Genomic DNA, 20828 nt, shown 5'->3' with positions numbered 1-20828 from the left:
AAAGTTGGTAACAGCACAATCAAATCTGAGAATCAACCAGGATCAAATTAATACAATTGTTAAAAAGCCAGAATTCAAAACTATCCGAATACTCATATCATTCACAAGATAGGTAAATTGGCAGCATTAATTCAAGTAAAAGAGTAGGATTTAATTGTTATTACAGAGACATGGATGCAGGATGACCAAGAGCGTGATCTCAACATTTAAGGATATTGAATATTTCGGAGGAATAGGCAAAAAGGAAATAGAGTGTTCATATTTAAACATCTATACTTGATTAATTAGGAGTGGTGGTCTTCCCTGTCCTTTAGTAAGTTGCCCCAGGCCCAGGTATAGCATTATGTTCAGGCAGAACCCATACATTTTCAGTCGTGATGGCAGGAGAGCTAGACTTGAGGGATAATGGCTGTTGACAGAGGTAGGGGTCTTTAGACAGAGTTCTTGTGCTTTCTAGAAGCACACATAAGGAAGGTCATGAGAAACCACCTCATACTTTGTTTTCCCGACTGACCACTGAAACTGAAAAGACCAGGCCCCCTACTCCCCCCCCCCCCCCCCCCCCCCCAAGTAACTGAACAGAGAGAACAAAGATGTGGAAAAACGAGAAGAGCTACCCCTGGGCAGATCTCTGGTGGTGTTAGCCCTGCTATGCCAGCTAGTGGTTGGGGTAGTTCACTGCCACACTGCTGCACCACCTCTCCTTTTGTTGCCCAGATCTTAAGGTTCATTTGGTTTCTGGTGCTAGAGGAAAACCACTTGTTAATTCGTGACAACAATGAGGGTGTAGTTTATTGCATGATACTTCAATGGTAAGTTAGACATTGTTACTACAGCTATTGTCAGACCTGTGGATGCAGGAAATCCTCACTTAAAAATCTATGGTTGCACTCCTAAAAATTGCGGCCTGAAGTGGAGCAACTTTAACTGAAGCACTGATTACACCAAATCAATATTAAAGCCAGAGTTAGGCTTATGCTGGCATTATTTGCTTGGAAAGAAAAAAATGCATAAATTGAAATACTGTACGTACAGTACAGTACAGAAATACTGTGTAGTTCTAGCTGAAACAAATTGCAAACTAAAGTAATTTACAAAGTATAAAATAAACACTTTAGTTCAGTACTTCAGGATCTTTATTATCGGAAAACAACTTTAAGACATCAAGTTGAAATGATGTTACATTCTTAAATGCTTACACAAATGAAGTACTCTTTTAAAATAATATACATTTTAAAATAAGCACAATGTAATTGTAATTACTACAAATGAATGTTAAAATACAAATTCATCTGATGAAGTTATAACTGACCAGACACCATCTAGTGGCAGCAGCTGGTCAGTGGAGGCAGAACTACTTGCATCAACCAAAATCTGTCACGAGGTGGAGCCCAGGAGCCCACTCCAAGCTTTAAACTGTAGGCAGCAGAGAAAACCAACACCAGAGGTTTAAAAAGTAGCAACTTAGAAGTAAGAATGGGAGCTGGGCTGGGGGAACTGAAAAAAGGTGGAGGGACAGTGCAGGAATGGAAGCAACTGGGAAATTGGAGAGCAGGAGTGACCACCTTCAGAAGGACAAATAAACTGAAGGTTATAGCCTCGAACTACTTAGAAAAATCAATTTACTGGGGTCTGGGAGGAGGACAAGTTTGAAACAACTACTTTCTGATAGTAAACACAATCTTAGTGAGTCAGTTAGCTCAGGTGGCTGGATGGTTGGTGAGAGATGCCAACAAGGTGGGTTCAATTCCTGCACTAAGGTTACCATGAAAGAATCTCCTTCTCAAACCCACCCCTCACTTGAGGTGTGGTGACCCTCAGATTAAACCAGCACCAGTTATCTCTCTCTTTGGTCTGGTAGGACTATGGTGACTTTACCCTCACTCTCAGTGAGAACTGACTTTGTTCTCTCCCCTGTGCCATAAGTCAACTTGCCAGCATGCAACCCAGCATTTTGGGCAAGATCAAAACCATTCACCCACAAACTTTATTCAAATTTGAAGGAGCTCTGTTGCCAATATTTAACAGATATTTGTTGGAACTTCAATTCTGTGACTGTGCACCTTGTAGATGGACTGCAGCAACTCACCAGAGCTCTTTTCACAGAACCTTCTAAACCCACAACCACTACCTCTCAGAAGGACAAGGGTAGATGATGTATGGGAACACCATTTCTTGCAAGTTGCTTTCCAAGTCACACACCCTCCTGACTTGGAAATGTATCATCATTCCTTCACTGTCACTGGGTCAAAATCCCAGAACTCCCTTTCCAACAACACCATATTTGTTCTTGTGCTACATGGACTGCAATAATTCAAGATGGCAGCTCACAAAGCACTTTCTCCAGGGCAATTGGGACAGGCAACAACTGCTGGCAAGACCAACAATGCCAGTGTCCCAAGAATGAATAACGAGCACTCCGTGATATGGAAGAATTATTGAAGGAGTTATTTAAGCAAAGGAAAACACACATGAAAAAAAAAATCAGTAATGAGAATAAGCAAAAGGCATCAATTTTAAACAAACATAACGGTCACGTGAAGGGTCAGCACATTAAGCCATCTAAAGACTTCATATTTAGCTGGTTTTACGGCATTTGATGTGGAAAAGAACTTGTTTGAAACCTTCCCAACCATTCATCTTTGTAACAATTTATTCTGTAGCTGTGACCATAAAAAGATACCACAGTCGATTCTGCTAAACACAGTAGTTCAGTTCCCATGCAATCCCATGTTATAAGAAAATCACGTAATAGCAGCACCATTCAAATTAATGGGGCCAAAATCATGTTAAAACCAATACACCCTTTAAAAATTCACACTTTAGAAACTGTGTCCCCAGTTCATCAATCGTGTTATAATGAATTCCTGTTAACTAAACGTATGTTAGAGCCGAATGACCTGTACTAATCCAGTGTTGCATTGAGTGGTTTCATGTCACTGCCGCTGCTAAGAATCGAATAATCTTGACATTAATCACTGATGCATACCTGCAGGTTCTGTCTGGATCATTGTGCTGGCATTCCGGGCTCTCAGGCGGCTCATCTCGCTGCTGCTGTAGCGCACAGAGGTGTCATCAGGCTCAGCATTTTTCGCAGGTAGAAACTGCTTCATTCCTTTCCACCAGCCTGTGCCATAATTCCCAATTAGTTAAATCGTCACATACAGTACCGCTGGGCAGAAGAGCTAAACAGGAGATCTACATTCTTGGAATGTTATCAGCAATGCTGATACTTGGATAGTTCATAGAATCCCTTCAGTGTGGAAGCAGGATATTCAGTAGATAGTCATATTGGTGCAAATTGTTTTACCTTATATCAGTGCAGAGTGAATAGCTCTGTGCCAAACCCACCAACTATTGAAAATTTCTTTCTCCCAACAAGAAATACTGATGCAATGCTATTTCATACTTTCCTGCCAGCACTTCCTGAATCTATTTAGTCATCGAGTAACTCTTTCTGAGTTACCTATTACAATTTCATTACAATTCTGACCTATTGTTTCTGAGCAGGCTCTTTGGAAGAGCTGAGCAATTAGTTTCACTCCTCTCTTTCTGTTTTAGCATTGCACATGCCTCCCCATCATGCATTTATCCACTTTCCATTTAGGAACTGCAATTAAATCTGCTCACACTACCATTTCAACCAGTGTCACAACACACATTTGTTCAATCAATTTCAGGAAAAAGAAAAATTGAAATAGAAAATGCTAAGGAGAAGAAAAGCTACTATGGTGGCCCAGTGGTTAGCACTGCTGCCTCACAACGCCAGAGACCCCGGTTCAATTCCCGCCTCAGGCAACTGTCTGTGTGGAGTTTGCACATTCTCCCAGTGTCTGCGTGGGTTTCCTGCGGGTGGTCTGGTTTCCTCCTACAGTCCAAAAATGTGCAGGTTAGTTGAATTGACCACGCTAAATTGCCCGTAGTGTTAGGTGAAGGGGTAAATGTAGTGAATGGGTCTGGGTAGGTTGCTCTTTGGAGGGTTGGTGTGGACTTGTTGGGCCGAAGGGCCTGTTTCCACACTGTAAGTAATCTAATCTAAAAGCCCATCTTCCATTTGAAACGGCAAATGGGGTCTGGATCACTCCAGGATTTTCCAACTGTGATTCATTTGCTGGCAATGGACATGCTTCCCTATGGCACTGTATTTGTGCATATGGAGAATCATCAACACAGATCTCTGAAATAATTACTCAATCGTAAAACTCTCATTAAACCACAAAATCATGTTAGCTAGCTTGGTGCCCTCTGGGTCCTGGTCACTACTTCCTGATAAACACCTGAGCTTGCTTTGTGGTGCTTGTCCTTGCATTTTGCTCCATGATTTAATAAAGGTGATGCTGGAAATCATACGGATAAACTTTATAGAAGCTAGAGACATGAGATTTCCTTTAAATTTTTAGGAATAGCTCAGAGATCTTGCCTTCCATCCAAACAGAACTTCCGTTTTATTCTTTTACCTTGCCCTTTCCTGCCGTACTTGCTTACAACTTGATGCATCTATAATTTTTCCTGATTTGATGAAAGTCCTTGACCAGAAACGTTAGCTCTCTTTCTCACGCCATGGATCCTGTCAGACTTGTTGAGTATTCCCTGTCCTTATTTCAGATTTCCAGCACCTGCAGTACCTTGCTTTTCAAAACACTGCATTCAATCACAGGTTTGCTGCCATTCTGTGACCATCACAGCTTGATAGCACTACCAAACGGACCATTTTACATTCAGAGATCAGTTCCCAGACTTGTACACTTAATTTAGGTGAGTGCAGTTTTATTAGTCTTTTGGATGAGATGCTAAACTACGCTCCCAAGTGTCTATTTGGAGGTAGCAGATCGAAAGGGTCCAAAGTGTTACTCACCTACTCGATCCCAGTAGGGCAGGCTGTATGGCCCTGTTACAGGCTTCTTTCTGCAATGGAAATGGCTTCAGTTAGTAGATGAATGAATGGGATGTAATACTTCATAGATAATGCATGGCACCCAGTTGGTAAATTCTTGCATATTACCCCATAGACAATGTGTAACTGGAATAAAGGCTTTTAGTATCAAGAGTTTATATATTCAGAAAGAACTGTGTCTGCCAAAACCCCCATAACGCATAAGTTAATAAATGATAATGAATGAAAAAAAACTCTTCCAAGTTTTGCTTACACATTTCTGAAGTTCATTAAGTCAGTGTTAACCATTTGATATACAAAAGCCTGATTTAATTGATAAATTACACTTTATCATTAAATTATTGGGAATAATATTTCAAAAGTTTAAACAAGGACATTTCTTTTTCCAGAAAGAATATAATGTTTATGCAATTCCCGACTCCTTGGCTGACCATTTGCTCACCTGTTTCTCCAATGCCAGCCACATACAAGGACCACTATAAGGCTAGTAAGCACCATGACTAACACAGGCACCAGGACGGCTGCCAACGCCACATCTGAAACCCATTGAAAACAGCTGCAGTTCAGCTAAAGCCAAGTACAGACTAACGTTTTGAAAAAAAAAGATCCATTAGGCCAGTAATCTCATATTTCTGTGTTTAAATCTGAAATGTGAAACTGAAATTTGTTTGCAAACACTTCGAACGTCTCTAGTGAACAGTAACATTTATCCTCTCAAAAGTTCACAGCGCACTTACAGTGCAATAATATTGGTTGTATTTGTATCAAAGGTGTTATACAAGAGGTATTTACTAACATTTTATATTGATTTTTTTTCATCTTTATAAATCAGAATGGTAATAATAATTCCAATGTGCAAGTCCTCCAGAAAATTATTCCACTTTATTTCAATCATCTTTAACTTCTCTTTCAAGCTGAAGGTGAATTATTCACTCAAAAGTGAGCTGGATACACAACTGAAGAACTGATTCTGTTATGAAGCATGTTTTAAATTATATGACATGCTGACAGAATGCAGATGGGAGAAACTGTAAAGAGGACTTAAAGAGGGATTACGTTGCTCAAATGTTAGCTTGCTGATTACCAGAGACACAGAATGCCTTGGGAAAAGTTTGCTGTTATATCAATAGGTCTGTGATTTCCGATATGGCGAGGAAGAACTGTTTGTTTAGTGTATGGATTCTTCTGTGGATGAAGAACAGTAGAGGTCCTTTGCAGGTTGTTATATCAGTAGACAAATCATAGCAAACTTAAGCTAACGCAATGCAATGGCTAACTCTATTTTTGAATTGCTGTAATTCTATTGCCAACTTGGGATCTATAACAAAAAAAAGGTAACTTTCTTAATTGATTGAATTCCCTGGGTCATCATTCTGCTATGAGCTTTGTAATGAAAGGTATTTAAACACTTAATCTGTCAATGCGATGGTTTAATGGTAACTAACTGAATTCCACTCTGAACTGCTGGGTAATCAGGTCAGAGGATTCATAACAGGACTACCGAGCATTTATAAATTAAGTCTCATTGGTAGGTCAAAAATAATGCATCATAAGGTCCTAAGATAACAAAGAATTTAGATAAGGAAGGAATCAAATTCAATCCTTGTATGACATTAGAGTAAATTGATCTCAGCTGGGAATGCTGACACAAATAGCACAGAAATGTTTACAGTTCCAACATCTGTGATGATCCACAAGGCAAACTGACCATCATTGTTAGTACTCATATATAAAAGACCAACCACAAGGAAAGGCTGGAGCACCACTCTGTTGGAATCATACCCAGCTACAGACCGCCACCTTCAGGACAGAAGGCTTAAAGGACAAAAGAAAGATTAAGTTTTATTTTGCAAAAAAAAAGTAAATTCAATTATGTTTATAATTCAATCAATGTCTTATGACAGCTGAACAAATTAACTCACATGTACTTCGCGAATTTTCAAAAAATTGAATTTTGTAATTTCCTTTTGTTTCAGCAAATCACAAAACTTACAGCTTTATTTATCACACGCAAAGGAACTATTAGACTCTATAATCAGCAACACTGATGCAATTTAAAAAATCAAATGCTGATTTTAATTGGATGAGATTTGACTTTTGTTTTAAAAACTTTAATGTTATAGATCCCAATCCACCATTTTACCATTTTTCTGTTAAATTGAAAATCTTTCTCCAACTGTATTGTATTATATAGCTCTCCTACGCTGTGTCTGGCAATAGATTACAAAGCCCCTTTCACTAATTCTGATTTGACTTAATTAAAGCAAGTTTTGCAGATTGTCTTAGTGATGCTCACACCATTTGTTTTTCACTGAGAAGTTGTGTCAGTGAAGTTTAAGAATTGATAATAATTGTCACTTTTTGGTAAGATAATAAAATAGTTATTGCAGGCATCTCACTGTATAGTTAAAATAATTTTGATTTTTAAGGAAGTCCTTACTATTCTCGTAATATTTCCAATTTGGTGTATTAAGACCCCCATTCCTATAATACAGCTGACTAATGTTGGTGGGTGAATAACTACCAATGCTCCAGTAAGTAAAGGACCTCACAGATGGTTTTGGCATACCTTTGGTTACCTTAGGAGTCACTGAATTATTCTTGAGTACTGGTGTAAATGTAGTTTCGGTAAATTTTGGAGGATTTCCTGTGCTGCGCAGTGGAGGCAGAGACTGAGATGGAGCTCGAGCTACAAAAACAAGCATAAGAAACAGGATGTAATTTTGGTCAATACCTCAGGAAATATTTTACATGCAGTCAGACCACACCTGGGTATTGTGCGCAGTTTTGGGCCCCATATTTCAGGATGGATGTACTGGCCCTGGAGCGTGTTCAGAGGAGGTTCATGAGAATGGTCCCATGAATGAAAAACATAAATATATGATGAACGTTTGAGGACTCTGGATCTATACTTGATGGAGTTTAGGAGGATGAGGAGGGATGTACTTGAAATTTATAGACTACTGAATGGCCTGGACAGGGTAGATGTTGGGAAAATGTTTCTATTGATAGGAGAGACGAGGACCTGAGGGTACAGCCTTAGAGTAAAGGGAAGACCTTTTAGAATGGAGATAAGGAGAAATCTCTTCAGCCAGAGAGTGGTGAATCTAAGGAACTCATTGCCACAGAAGGCTGTGGAGGCCAGGTCATTGAGTATATTTAAGACTGAGATAGATAAGTTCTTGAGTATCAAGGGGATCAAGAGTTACAGAGAGGAAGGAGGAGAATGGGGTTGAAGAACTTATCAGCCATGATTGAATGGCAGAGCAGACTCAATGGGCTGAATATCCTAATTTCTGCTCCTATGTCTTACTGTCTTATATTGCGATGGCTTGTTTCGGAGGACCAGTCTTCTCTTCTATGAGCTGGAATCAGTAATGTGACTATATAATTTTGTACCTTCTCTAAATCACCCCAGGAATAACTCCTACAGGAGGAAAACAATAAGCATAACACAGACTCAATTTAACACAACAACAATGAGAATGTTTCCTGCACTGTCATCTGCATGCAACAATTGTCTGGAAATAGCTGGAGTGAAGGGCTTACGTGTAGAAGAACTGTACACACTGGCAGTAACTATACCATCCTTATCAAGGCATTGGATTGTACTTTTAAGAGACAACAGTCAAATCTCAATTCTTAGTTAATAAAGAGAAGTGCAGCTTGGTAGAGTTTAGATGTATCAGTGAGTGTCACATGAATTAAACTGTTTAAAAAAAAAGGAGTATTGAGAAAGCATTTACTGATCACACATTCAAGAGTTCTTCAATCTAAGCAACTAGTGGAACCCTGGAAATTGTCAAACATATTACAGTTTTCACTGTGTAGAGTATTCACCTTGCAATAAATGTAGAAGACACGATTCAGACATGAAATTTGTTAGTAAGACTGAAGTAAGCTGGAAGGGAGCAGGATTGATGGTGTCTGGGGCAAGCAATGATATATGCCTTCATGGGATCTATCTTGCTGACCCCACCAAAGCTAAGAGAGATAAATGGAGGTCCTTCACAGTTCAATACTGATGTTTTCACCTGTGCCACAAGAGGAAAATCTGGGAGGTTCTAGTGCAATGGGTGGACAACATTGATATGTGTGGTATTTGTTGATTTTTCTTCAGGTATCTTGGCCTCAACCTCTGACTAGACCGCTTAGGTAGTCCCCATTATGGTATTACCAAAAGAATTTACTGCGTAAATGCATGGTCCCAAATTCAGTAGCTTCTACTAAGAAATCTCTTACATTGCTAGCTATATTTTGATACGGTGAAGATTTTACAGTAAATAGGCTGTTGCTGAATCCATAGAATAAGGCTGGACCTACTGGATCCAGCTCCCACACACTCCTGACAATGGCAGCACATGACTGCACTAGGGAAGCTGATGGTTACAGCTCTCAGGTCACACGTGGTATTATATACTGCATTGAAAAGCACTATTGAGATACGGACCTAGGGGAGACAGAAGGGATTAGTTTAATTTGGCGTCATGTTCGACACAACATGCTGGCCGACCCAGCAGTGCCCACATCCATTGAACAATTTAAAAAAAAAATTCCTTTTAGTATTTTAGCATTGCTGGCATGGTCAATTTTATTATCCATCCCTAATTCAGAAAGTGGGGGCTTTCTGCCACTTTGAATCACTGCATCTATGTATATGCACTTTGGCACCTAATAATTTAAGAGGTCTTACCCAATGAAGGTTGGTATAACTGGCAACCTAATAACTCTACTTTCAGTGCTGCCTTCTGGTGCCACTCTACTGGATTAATCTGGATGTAACGGGCAACAATGGGTGGGATAAAGTTGTTCCGAACTTCTTGGTAGTTGTTAGAGTTTCCTCGGAATATCTGTAGAAATTAATAAAAAGTAAACCATGGTTTTTGTCCCCGCCATGAAATCCATCTTTATGAAAATATTGTCGTTCCACTGTACCTTTCTTCTAGGTTTTTTTTATTGCGACAATACTCTTTCCTGGTTGAGAGCATCAGAAGATGGGGAGAGGTTTTCAGAAGGTGGGGGAGGGGTCGTTGGCACCCACATTTAATCATTCCCCATTGTAATTTTTAACCAATTATAGGCAAGAGCAAGCCTGGGCGGAGCATCTGTTGTGACATTATTTTATTCACTCCTAGTCAGGAAACTGGTTGTCACACAAAACCCTAAATGCCAGAAATGTGTAAATCAGGCATGCAGATGTTGCCCTGAGATGTGAAAATCACTTCAGAGTTAAACAGAACATCACTTTCTCGTACAAACTCGGAATCTTTACAGACACAGAGTGAAATATGCAGTGGAATTCGTCACTCTCACCAGGAGATGCATTCACTATCTGGGGAATGACTGCCGAACCATTCTACAATTTCAGCACCATTCAGGGCTACCCTGAGTCCTTGAACACCAGAAATTCCTCTTGGGAACAGATCCCGACTCAGAGGAACTTCCAGCTTTCAAGCCAGGCAATCAGCAGCTCTCCTGTATCTAGAACCAGGGGTCACAGTCTCAGGATCAGGGGTAGGCCACTTAGAACAGGGATAAGGAAAAATTTCTTCACCCAGAGAGTGGTGAACCTGTGGCATTCTCTGGCACAGAAAATGATCGAGGTCAAAACATGAATACAAATACTGAGGTCACACACCCAACGATCACCAAAAATTGCATGTTTTCCATTTACTATTCAAAAATGCAACTGCCATCCAAATTCTAAATTAGCTATGTGGCCAGTTGGTAATAATATATTGGAAAAGACTGGTTTGTCAGAAAACCACAGGCTTATTGCCTTGGAAGTTCCCTTCCATTCATGTCAACAAATGGAAAATGCAGTGAAGGCACTCACGATTTGTTGGTAAGTCATCTACTAACTTTAAAACTTAGATTTTAGAAGGGTCCACCCATTGTTTTCTTATATGCAAAGATACATGTTGACATAAACAATACCAGTGGAAAGTACCGAGAATCAAACACTCTAAATTACTGCAGTTCCCACACAACCATGAATATATCACTTGCACTTTAAAGTCCTGAAAAAGCAAAACATGTTTCAAATTCAAACAGCACTTGTATTATTGAAACACCCCAATGTTTATTAGCCCACAAATAAAAGGCATAAACACCTATTTCAGAAATATTAAGCATTAGGACGGAGTATGGTGGAGAGCTGTTGCGGAGATTTTTAAAAATCAAAAAACTTTGCTTTACCAACAGCAACTCACTTTAGTGTACTAACCATGTCCAGGTCACTGTTGGCTTCTTTATATACCTTCCAATCCTGCCCCTCGTGACGGGACAGGATTCTGTAAGCAGAGACATAAAAAGAATATTCACCCAGGGTGGAACCTGTAGTAATTATACCTGAGGATAGAAACAACATACTTAAACATAAAAGTCTAAAACTAGGAGTCAGTTAAAGTTACTGAGACTCAGTTGGCCCTGATGCAAAAAACCTTTAGAAAATGTATTGACTTGCAGCAAACCAGTTCAGAGCAACGTCATTCCTTTACCCTCACTGTCTTGATACCATTATCTAATAGTGGGAACTGGGTGGAGAATGATCAACATCACATTTCAGTAAAGCCTTTTGAATTAGAAGAAAACAGGATCAGCAGAGTTTGATCTTAAACATTATTGATAAAAGAAAACAAACAACGGATAATAAGAATCAACCTTTTGTACATACATATCAGTAATGAGGTCAGTAATTTGGTAATACAGTCAGTGCTGTCAAAATGCTCTACATGCATTGTAAATTCAAACAGCTCAACTTCTAAATGGGACCTCTGCAACACGTCTATAATGACATGTTGTGTCTGCAATGGTCATGAATCTCAATTTATTTATTCATTATACCAAATTTCATTAGCATGGAATAGAAATATTTACATTCATATTTGCATTGTTAAAAGCCATTCTCTCCATTTCAAGTATTGCCACTGGCTTGCATTTTATGCTAATTTGAAAACGTCAAGAGGAAATGTTATTAACTCTGTTCCTAAGTTAATTGGATTTCCTGGATACACCAAATATTGGTAATTGAGGGGATTGGAATGCATTTCTAGAAAGGAAAAGACTCTATTTTTGTCCATTTCCAGTGTAATCCCAGGATGTTCTCACTGATAAATTGAAAAACTGAAGAAAAGTAACAGAGAAGAAAATAGTGAGGTGTATTGTATAGAAGCAGCTCACATACACTGGCACTGGTGCTGGATAGACATAAACAAAAACAAAAATCGTCATTTCTGCGGACAATACAAAGATTGGTGAAGTTGCAGATAGTGAGGAGATTTGTCAAAAGATACAGCAGGATTTAGGTCAGTTGGAGGCATGGGCAGAAAAATGGCAGATGGAGTTTAATCCGGACAAATTTGAGGTGATGCATTTTGGAATGTCAAGTACAGGTCATTCACTGAAGGTGGCAGCACAGGTAGGAAAGGTAGTAAAAACGGCCTATGGCATGCTTGCCTTCACTGGAAGGGCCATTGAGTATAAGGATAGACAAGTTTTGCTGCAGCTTTATAGAACTTTAATTAGGCCACACTTGGAATGTTGCTTTTGTTCTGGTCACCATGCTACCAGAAGGGTGTGGATGCTTTGGACAGGGTACAGAAAAGGTTTACCAGGATGTTGCCTAGTGTGTGGGATTTTAGCAATAAAGAAAGGTTGGATAGACTGGGATTGTTTTCACTGGAACACAAGAGGTTGAGGAGTGACCTAATATGAGTTTATAAGATTCCAGTCATGGGATCTATCTTGCTGGCATGGAATTTGTGGGCGGCACGGTGGCACAGTGGTTAGCACTGCTGCCTCACAGCGCCTGTAGACCCGGGTTCAATTCCCGACTCAGGCGACTGACTGTGTGGAGTTTGCACGTTCTCCCCGTGTCTGCGTGGGTTTCCTCCGGGTGCTCCGGTTTCCTCCCACAGTCACAAAGATGTGCGGGTCAGGTGAATTGGCCATGCTAAATTGTAGTGTTAGGTAAGGGATAAATGTAGGGGTATGGGTGGGTTGCGCTTCGGCGGGTCGGTGTGGACTTGTTGGGCCGAAGGGCCTGTTTCCACACTGTAAGTCTAATCTAATCTAAACATATGAGGCATTTTCCAAGGGTGCAGGAGGTCAATTACTAGGGAACACAGGTTCAAGGTGAGAGGAGGGAAGTTTAAAACAGAGTATGAGGCAAGGCTTTCACACAAAGGGTGGTGAGTGCCTGGAACGTGCTGTCAGAGGTGGTGGTGGAAGCAGACAATAGCAGCATTCAAGTAGCACTGAACGAAGACATGAATAGGAAGGAAATAGGAGATATGGATCCTATAAGTGAAGACAGTTGCTGTTGCTCTAGTAATCCAATTCCCAACTTCTGAAAGCCTATCCAGCAAAGATACCTAACATGTCAGGAGAAAGTGAGGACTGCAGATGCTGGAGATCAGAGCTGAAAATGTGTTGCTGGAAAAGCGCAGCAGGTCAGGCAGCATCGAGCGAGCAGGTGAATCGACGTTTCAGGCATGAGCCTGAAGGGCTCATGCCCGAAACGTCGATTCTTCTGCTCCTTGGATGCTGCCTGACCTGCTGCGCTTTTCCAGCAACACATTTTCAGCAGTAACTAACATGTCAGCAGTGTTTTGGAATACTTTCAACTTGCCTGGTTAAGCGCAGCTCCAAGAGATTTGAAACCTCCAGGACAAAGAGCCTGCTTGAGTGACACCCCATCTATCATCTTAAACATTCACTCACTCACTCACGCTGCCCCACAATGTGTACCATCAGGAAGACACACTGCAGCAACTCAACAAGGCTACTTCAATAGCATCTTCCAAACTCAGGCGATATTAGTAGAATGAGGATAGTAAATGCATGGAAATACAGTCACATCATCCTGATTTGGAACTATCTTTTACTGCACTGGGCTAAGATTCTCAACGCTCTCCTTAACAGCACTGCAGATACACTTACACCATGAGAAAGCCACTCACTTCTACCTTCTCAAGGATAACTGGGGATGGTCAATAACTGCTAGCATATTACTTGCATATTAACATTGCGATTCATGCTAGAAATGTCTGTTGTTCAATAATTTCAGTTTGTAAAACTAATTAGAAATTCCTGATCTTTCTTACAACTGTATTCTGCAAACATCTACAATCAGTTTAAGGTTTGATAATAAGTATATCCCAAGGCAATATGCTAGCATTTTCAGATGGTTCATAAACCTGGTTCACTCAAAGCCCCTTCCTCTTGCCTCACTGTTGGCAGTCTGCAGAACAGAGATTGCACTGACCATGTATTTCATTAACTGTGGAGGGCTCTGAACACCCAAATGTTGTGAAAAAAAATCATCTAGACTCGTACTCTGGAATTCAAACTTAACACGTCCGGTCCCTCAGTTCCTTTAGAGACCTCCTTAAAACCCACTCCTTTAACCCAAGTTTTCCAATCCCTTTTTTTCTCCCAGCACTTCTGTTCCCTTGCCATTCTATAAAAGGCCACTGTATGTCTTTCTATATATTGCAAGTTGTTTAATCATAGCCTTATCATTAATGTGTGCACACCATAATCTATTTTGTGGTAATCTACTAACCCAATAACATTGGCTGGTGTTTCACCCAGTCCTGAAGAAGGGCTGCACCCGAAACATTGGCTTCTCCACCTCCTGATGCTGCCTGGCTTGCTGTGTTCTTCCAGCCTCCAGTTTGTCTACCTTGGATCCCAATTTCTGCAGTTATTTTTGTCTCTAACCGCCATTTATGTAGCAGCTTTCATATATTGTTCTTGTGAAGTGTCTTGCAAAGCTATCAAACAGAACTTAAGACCGGGTCACATAAGGAGATTCAGATAGACAAGTGTGAGGAGAGAGGAGTGTAAAGGTGACAAGGTCTACACAGGCAGATTTCAGCCAAGGGCTTTGCAGAAGGCGGAAATCCCATTTTAAACAGAGACCATTTCAAATGGATGACCAGCTCCCCACGATTTTCTGGAATGAAATGCTGACTATGTCCTGCTCTAAATTAACATTTAAGTTAAGCTCACACTTATATGAGATAGATGTATTCAGTTCTGATAGTTCCCACCGTCAGAAATTGAATCCACTGCAAATTGGGTTGAGATCTAGGCTGTTAGAACAACCTGTTTTAAAAACCCAACCTTGAGATCCTTCTCTATAAACCTATCCTCCATACCAGCAAAATATAAAGGAACTGGACTCCAGGTGTCACTCTTTGCAGCCAGGCTCCCCACACAGAGTAAAGGCTACCAGATAAAATAAGGAAAGCATGTGCCACAAGGCTTCCAATGCCATGGTGACCAACCTGAAACTTTTAATAGGTCTACATATAAAATCAATCTCTTCCAATGACAAGTTTCAGACAGTCAAGTTACCGGTTATTTTTTTCTCTTTCTTCAAGTCTATCTGTAGCCACTGTGGTTCATCAGTATGAAATGCAGCCCAGGGTGAACCAGGCTTTTTCAGGCGAGCCTTTTCTGGTCCCCAGACGTGAAACTGTCCCGAAGGGTCATGCCATTGTAGTACAGAGGATGCATTAATTTGGCTGTCGCCAATGACACCAGACTCCATTCCCAAGGTTCCATAGCAACCTATAGACCATAGAGCAAACATCTGAAATTATCAGATTGTTAACTGCCAAGTACATACAGAGAGTAAAACCACATAATTTTTTTAAAAATAAAGCAAAGACCAGTAGCTTGCAGCGTATCAGGTGAGAATTATTATTTTCAGTATTATCTGTACCTTTTAATTTCACGATGAGACATGAGATTCAGGATGATGGTGAGCTCCCTTCTTGAAGTGCTGGGAGCCATATAGCATTGGTATACCTGCAGTGTTTTTCGAGGTTGGTACAGAGAGTTTGTACTGAGCAACAATGATGGAATAGCGACAGCATTCCGACTAACCTTTTTAAAATTAATTTGTGGAATGTGGGCATCACTGGCTAGCACTTTGTTGCCTGCTCCTTGTTGCCCTTGAGCATGTGAAGATGGTGGTGAGCTGCCTTCTGAAACCCTGCAGTCCACTTTCTCTGGGTTGACCCCAGAAGGCAATCCTTTGAGTGTTGGCCAACACAGTGCCGACGGAAGAGGTTATCAGGCACCAAATACATGAGCCTGTCCATCAGAGTTAGTTCACCAAGAGTAGAGCTTCTATGCTGTTAGATGCAATTCCATGAAGGACATTTGTGCTGGTCTAGCCGTCATCCTATATGATCCTCAAGATTTGAAGTTAGCATTGCTCTCAATGATCCTAATGCAGCAGAGGAAGGTGGTCAATTCACTCTTATAGACCAGGACTTCATGGACTTTGAGGTTCCTGTTATCAAAGACACACTGTCTTGTGCTGGACTTTTTCATCAATGGTACTTCCTTGAGAGAGGTGGCTAACAGGAAGTGCTGCGCATACTCCAGTCACCTGTCCATGTGGATAGTACAGGGAAGGTCACTGGAGGACTCCCTTACCACTTTAAACATGTAGGTGATGTTGAAAATGGTGAGCATCTTTTGCATATCCCGTGCAGAGTGATCCATCATCAAACGATGATCTACAAATCAAAGGTTGTGGATGTTTGTGGGGGTGAGTTTGGCTTTTGCATGGCTGTAATCAAGATTGTAGAGCTTTCCATCAGTTTGATATTGAACACTGACAATGAGAGGCATGTCTCCTTGGCTGGGTTGGACTATAACGTTCAGAGGAACAGAGGAATCTTGGTGTTCAAGTACATAGATCCCTCAAAGTTGCCACCTAAGTGGATAGGGTTATTAAGAAAGCATATGGTATTTTAGCTTTCATTAATGGGGGATCGGGTTTAAGAGCCGAGCTACAGCTCTACAAGTCCCTGGTGAGACCACACTTGGAATATTGTGTCCAGTTCTGGTCTCCCTACTGTAGGAAAGATACAGACTTTGGACAGGGTGCAAAGAAGGTTTAACAAGATGCTGCCTGGACTGGAGAGCTTGCCTTACGAAGAGAGATTGACTAAGCTCGGACTTTTCTCTCTGGAGAGAAGGAGGGAGAGATGTGACCTGATCGAGGTATACAAGGTAATGAAAGGCATGGGTGGAGTCAATCGCCAGAGACTTTTACCCAGGGCAGGATTTACTGGCACGAGAGGGTCATAGTTTTATGATGACAGGATAAAGATATAGAGGGGTATAGAACCTTTACGCAAAAAGTTGTGAATGCATGGAATGCATTGCCAGTGGTGGTGGTGGAAGAAGAGTCATTAGGGACATTTAAATGACTGCTGGACATGCACATGGACAGCAGTGAATTGAGGGGTGCGTAGGTTAAGTTATTTTATTTTACATTAGGAATAATCTTCGGCACAACATCATGAGCCAAAAGGCCTATTCTGTGCTGTACTTTTCTATGTTCTGTGTTCTAGACAGTTGACAAACAAAGTGGTGCTGATCACACAGCCAGGTCTCATGCAAGGATGTGAAAGGTCTCAGTTTAGATCCTCCACTCAGGGCAGTAGCTCTTATATCATCATGCTGACAGGATGGAGACAAATTTCAACAGGCAACCAAAGAGCTGGAGGACAATTTATCTCCACATGATATTGATCACCCGAGCCTGAATATTGCTTAGGTCTTACTGCACACTTCAGACCACTACATCATCAAAGTAATGGCAATAAACTGAAGGCAATTAACAATGAACATCCCGCTCCTGACTAGTATAACACCTTGCTGCTAATTAAGTACCAGTTTATATTGTTGCTGATAATGCTTGCAATCGCTTTAATGCCCAGCAACAACAAACACAGTCATCAGTAATCAACTTTGCTCCAGAACATCTCTGCAAAAGTTCCTCAGGGTAGATAATTCTAATCATCAATTCAGAGATGTTATTACACACCTTTGGAACAGGTGGGACTTGAACCCAAGTCTCCCAGCTCAGAGGTAGGGACACCTTCACAGTGTCACAGGAGCCCTTAATTTCTTGGGGTAATGTCTCAGGACCAACCACCTTTAGCTGATTCAATAATCACATGGTCAGAACTGGGTATACTTGATGACTGCGCAATATTCAGCAGCATTCACGATACCTCATACTTAAGTTGTTTGTGCCCAAATACAGCAAGGCTTGGACAATAGCCTTGTTTAAGCTGACAAGGGGCAAATAGCATTTGTGTCAGTCAGGTGTCAGGCATTCTTGATGAAGGGCATCTCCCCGAAACGTTGATTCTCCTGCTCCTTGGATGCTGCCTGACCTGCCATGCTTTTCCAGCACCACAATCTCGTCTCAGGTGTCAGGCAATGACCATCTCCAACTAAATAGAACCTCTTGACATTTAGAAGCATGTTTAATTGCTAAATCATCCATATCAACATCCTGGGGGTTATGACTGCCCAGAAGCTAGCCACAAAAAGTGTGTGATTTCTATACAAGTCAGAGGCTGGGCATTTCTGAGTGAGTAACTCAATTTGTCAATCTAGACACTGTCCACCAATTACATGGAACAAATAAGGAGTCTGATGGGCTATTATCTATTTATCTGGATGGGTACAGACCCAAAATCACTCAAGAAGCTCAATACCAACCAGGACAAAACATCCTGCATGATTAGCATCCAATTCATCACATCCAACAGTCCTGTTCTTCATCACCAAAACAGAGTGTCTCACCAAACCTCCTTCAACAGCAAGATGTTAGCCCTTACCCTCCACCATCTAGGACAAGGACAGATGCAATGGGCATACTGTCATCAGTAAGTTCCCCCTTTCAGCTGCACTCCATTCTGATTTGGAATGGTACTGCTGTTACTTCACTGTTCTTGGGTAAAAAATCCTGGAACTCCATCCCAAACAGCATTTCAGGTGCCCTGACACACTCAAAAATTGTGGCAATACAAAAAAGCAGCTTGCTACTACCTTCTCCAGGGCAATTTCGGATTGGGCAATAAATTGTGGTCTGAACAACAATGTCCACATTCCATTAACATATAATAAACTAAAGGCTGTGGAGTGATAATGGAGTGATAAGTGGCCAAACTGAATTTGTCATGCTTTTTATGAGCAATATACACCTAGCCGATGATCCACACAATTAGCTAGATGCCAAAGTAATAGTTGTACTGGGACATCTTGGCTTGTGGTGCAGTAAATATGGGAGCACCAGTCTTCAGTTGTTGTCAGTGTCCATAGCCTTTGATAGCCCATAGAATTGGCTGAAAAATGGCATCTGAGATGTTGGGAAATTCTGACCTTTGATGACCTGTTACTAAACAATAGACTCGATATGGCAGTACTTTATTTAGCCATAACAACGTTCAGTTCATAGTTTAGAGTTGGAAACACACAAATGTTTCCCACATCATCTAATTAAAATCCACAGTACATAGACTCTGACCAGTTAGTTCAGAGCCAGTGCCAAGAGTGGGGAGAATTCCCGAGACTCCTGTTTATATCTGTCAGCCAGGACTCCCTGATTGGGGTGGTTAACCTGGGTCAATCAAGAAACTCACATTCCATGAGGTCCACCTGGCCAACTTTATTTCAATCAACACAGAAGGGGAGGATTTGATTTGATTGAACACAAGAAACAGAGGCAAGAACAGGCCATGCAGCTCCTCAAATTTCCTCTGCCTTTCAAAACAATCATGGTCTACCTTCTGCCTCAACTCCTTTTCACTGCTCAAACCCAATATTTCTTGATCTCCACCAAGGCCTAAAATGTAGCTTCACCTTAAATGAGTCTAACAATGGAGCATCCATAACCTTACTTCCAACATCTGTTCAGTGGAGACATTTTTTCTCACCTCAATCCCAAATGACCCCACCCATGTTCTAGACTCTCTAGCATGGGAAAACAACCCTTTCATGCTCATCCTGCCAAGCCTTTTCAGAATCCTGCGAGTAGCATTTGATCAAGTACTGACCCAGAAAGACTTGAATGTTTGCAGACCACTGTTCTGAGTCAGCTAATCCCAGCTGAGGAAGTTGTTACAACATTTTAATTGGCCTCTGTTTCCCAGTGCTGCAGAGTGGGAATGAATTATTTGTCAGCTTCCAACCACTTTGTTGGAAGATGTATATATGTGATGGCAAAATCAAGTGGGGCTGTGACGCCCGATTGGTTCCAGATACTCTGGAGGCTTATTGATGTAAAATGGCTATTTACACAAGGGCTGCCCCAACCTTTGGAACGGTATCCAGCATGTGTTATGGGTTCTTGGAACAAACAGAGGATAATAGGAATATTACACCTGTAAATATAGATGAATGCATTGGAACCAAGGTGTACTATGTCAACAGGCAGTAGGAGCAATTTGCAAAGACATTAATGTTACTTGAGTGTTGTATTTAGGAACTGAGAGACACTTAATACTGAAGGTAACATGCAAACAAAGTCACTGTAGACATCTTTGGCTGAATACTCACCATTGGTCTTGAACGTGAACAGACTAGCTGATAATGGTCCACTGCAAAATTAAAGAAAATAATAGATTAAATTATAAGTACTGTGAAGGACAATTTCTCAGAATTTATCATTTTACACATTCTAACAAAGCTACCAAATGTTAATTATACCGTGCTAAAATAATTCCATTACTTTTCTATAGAATATTTAAGAAATTATATACATAAAGGAAATGGCATCTCACTGGTCTGTCAGAATAACAGAGGTATCAATAAGTAAAAGATACACAATGCTGTTTCCAGGCAACAGTTATTGGCAGAAATAGTAAGAAAAGTCTCTGGTGGTGATGTTCAGCATACAACTGGAAGGTAAAACTCCAATAGCTGTGCTAACTAATGGAGGAAAGGTATTGGAGGAAGATAATGTGAATTACATTGCCAACCATATCACGGAGGTTCAAGCAGGGCAGATATATCACAATCATAAGCCCTCCCAATATTTAAGAGTGGGGTGGGGGCCAGTTTTGCCCAGCTCCACATGTTGTGCAGATTTAACATTACAGCACAGGTC

The 20828-nt window shown here is 40.9% G+C and overlaps 1 protein-coding gene across 1 annotated transcript in view; it reads right to left on the bottom strand.

The window, feature by feature from the left end:
* The window catches only part of dcbld2 (discoidin, CUB and LCCL domain containing 2), a 116055-nt gene that overhangs the window by 6640 nt on the left and 88587 nt on the right, over positions 1 to 20828 (bottom strand). Inside the window, exons 7-14 of the mRNA XM_060833688.1 lie at positions 20279 to 20319; positions 15260 to 15475; positions 11121 to 11245; positions 9588 to 9744; positions 7464 to 7583; positions 5337 to 5430; positions 4856 to 4905; positions 2990 to 3127 (exon numbers count right to left, since the gene is read on the bottom strand). Of these exons, the coding sequence (XP_060689671.1) occupies positions 2990 to 3127; positions 4856 to 4905; positions 5337 to 5430; positions 7464 to 7583; positions 9588 to 9744; positions 11121 to 11245; positions 15260 to 15475; positions 20279 to 20319 (941 nt within the window). The remainder of the gene's footprint in view (positions 1 to 2989; positions 3128 to 4855; positions 4906 to 5336; positions 5431 to 7463; positions 7584 to 9587; positions 9745 to 11120; positions 11246 to 15259; positions 15476 to 20278; positions 20320 to 20828) is intronic.

This window comes from Hemiscyllium ocellatum, chromosome 12 (genome assembly GCF_020745735.1).
Source record: "Hemiscyllium ocellatum isolate sHemOce1 chromosome 12, sHemOce1.pat.X.cur, whole genome shotgun sequence".
In the NCBI taxonomy this organism is placed as follows: domain Eukaryota; kingdom Metazoa; phylum Chordata; class Chondrichthyes; order Orectolobiformes; family Hemiscylliidae; genus Hemiscyllium; species Hemiscyllium ocellatum.
This window is presented reverse-complemented; position numbering and strand designations above follow the sequence as displayed.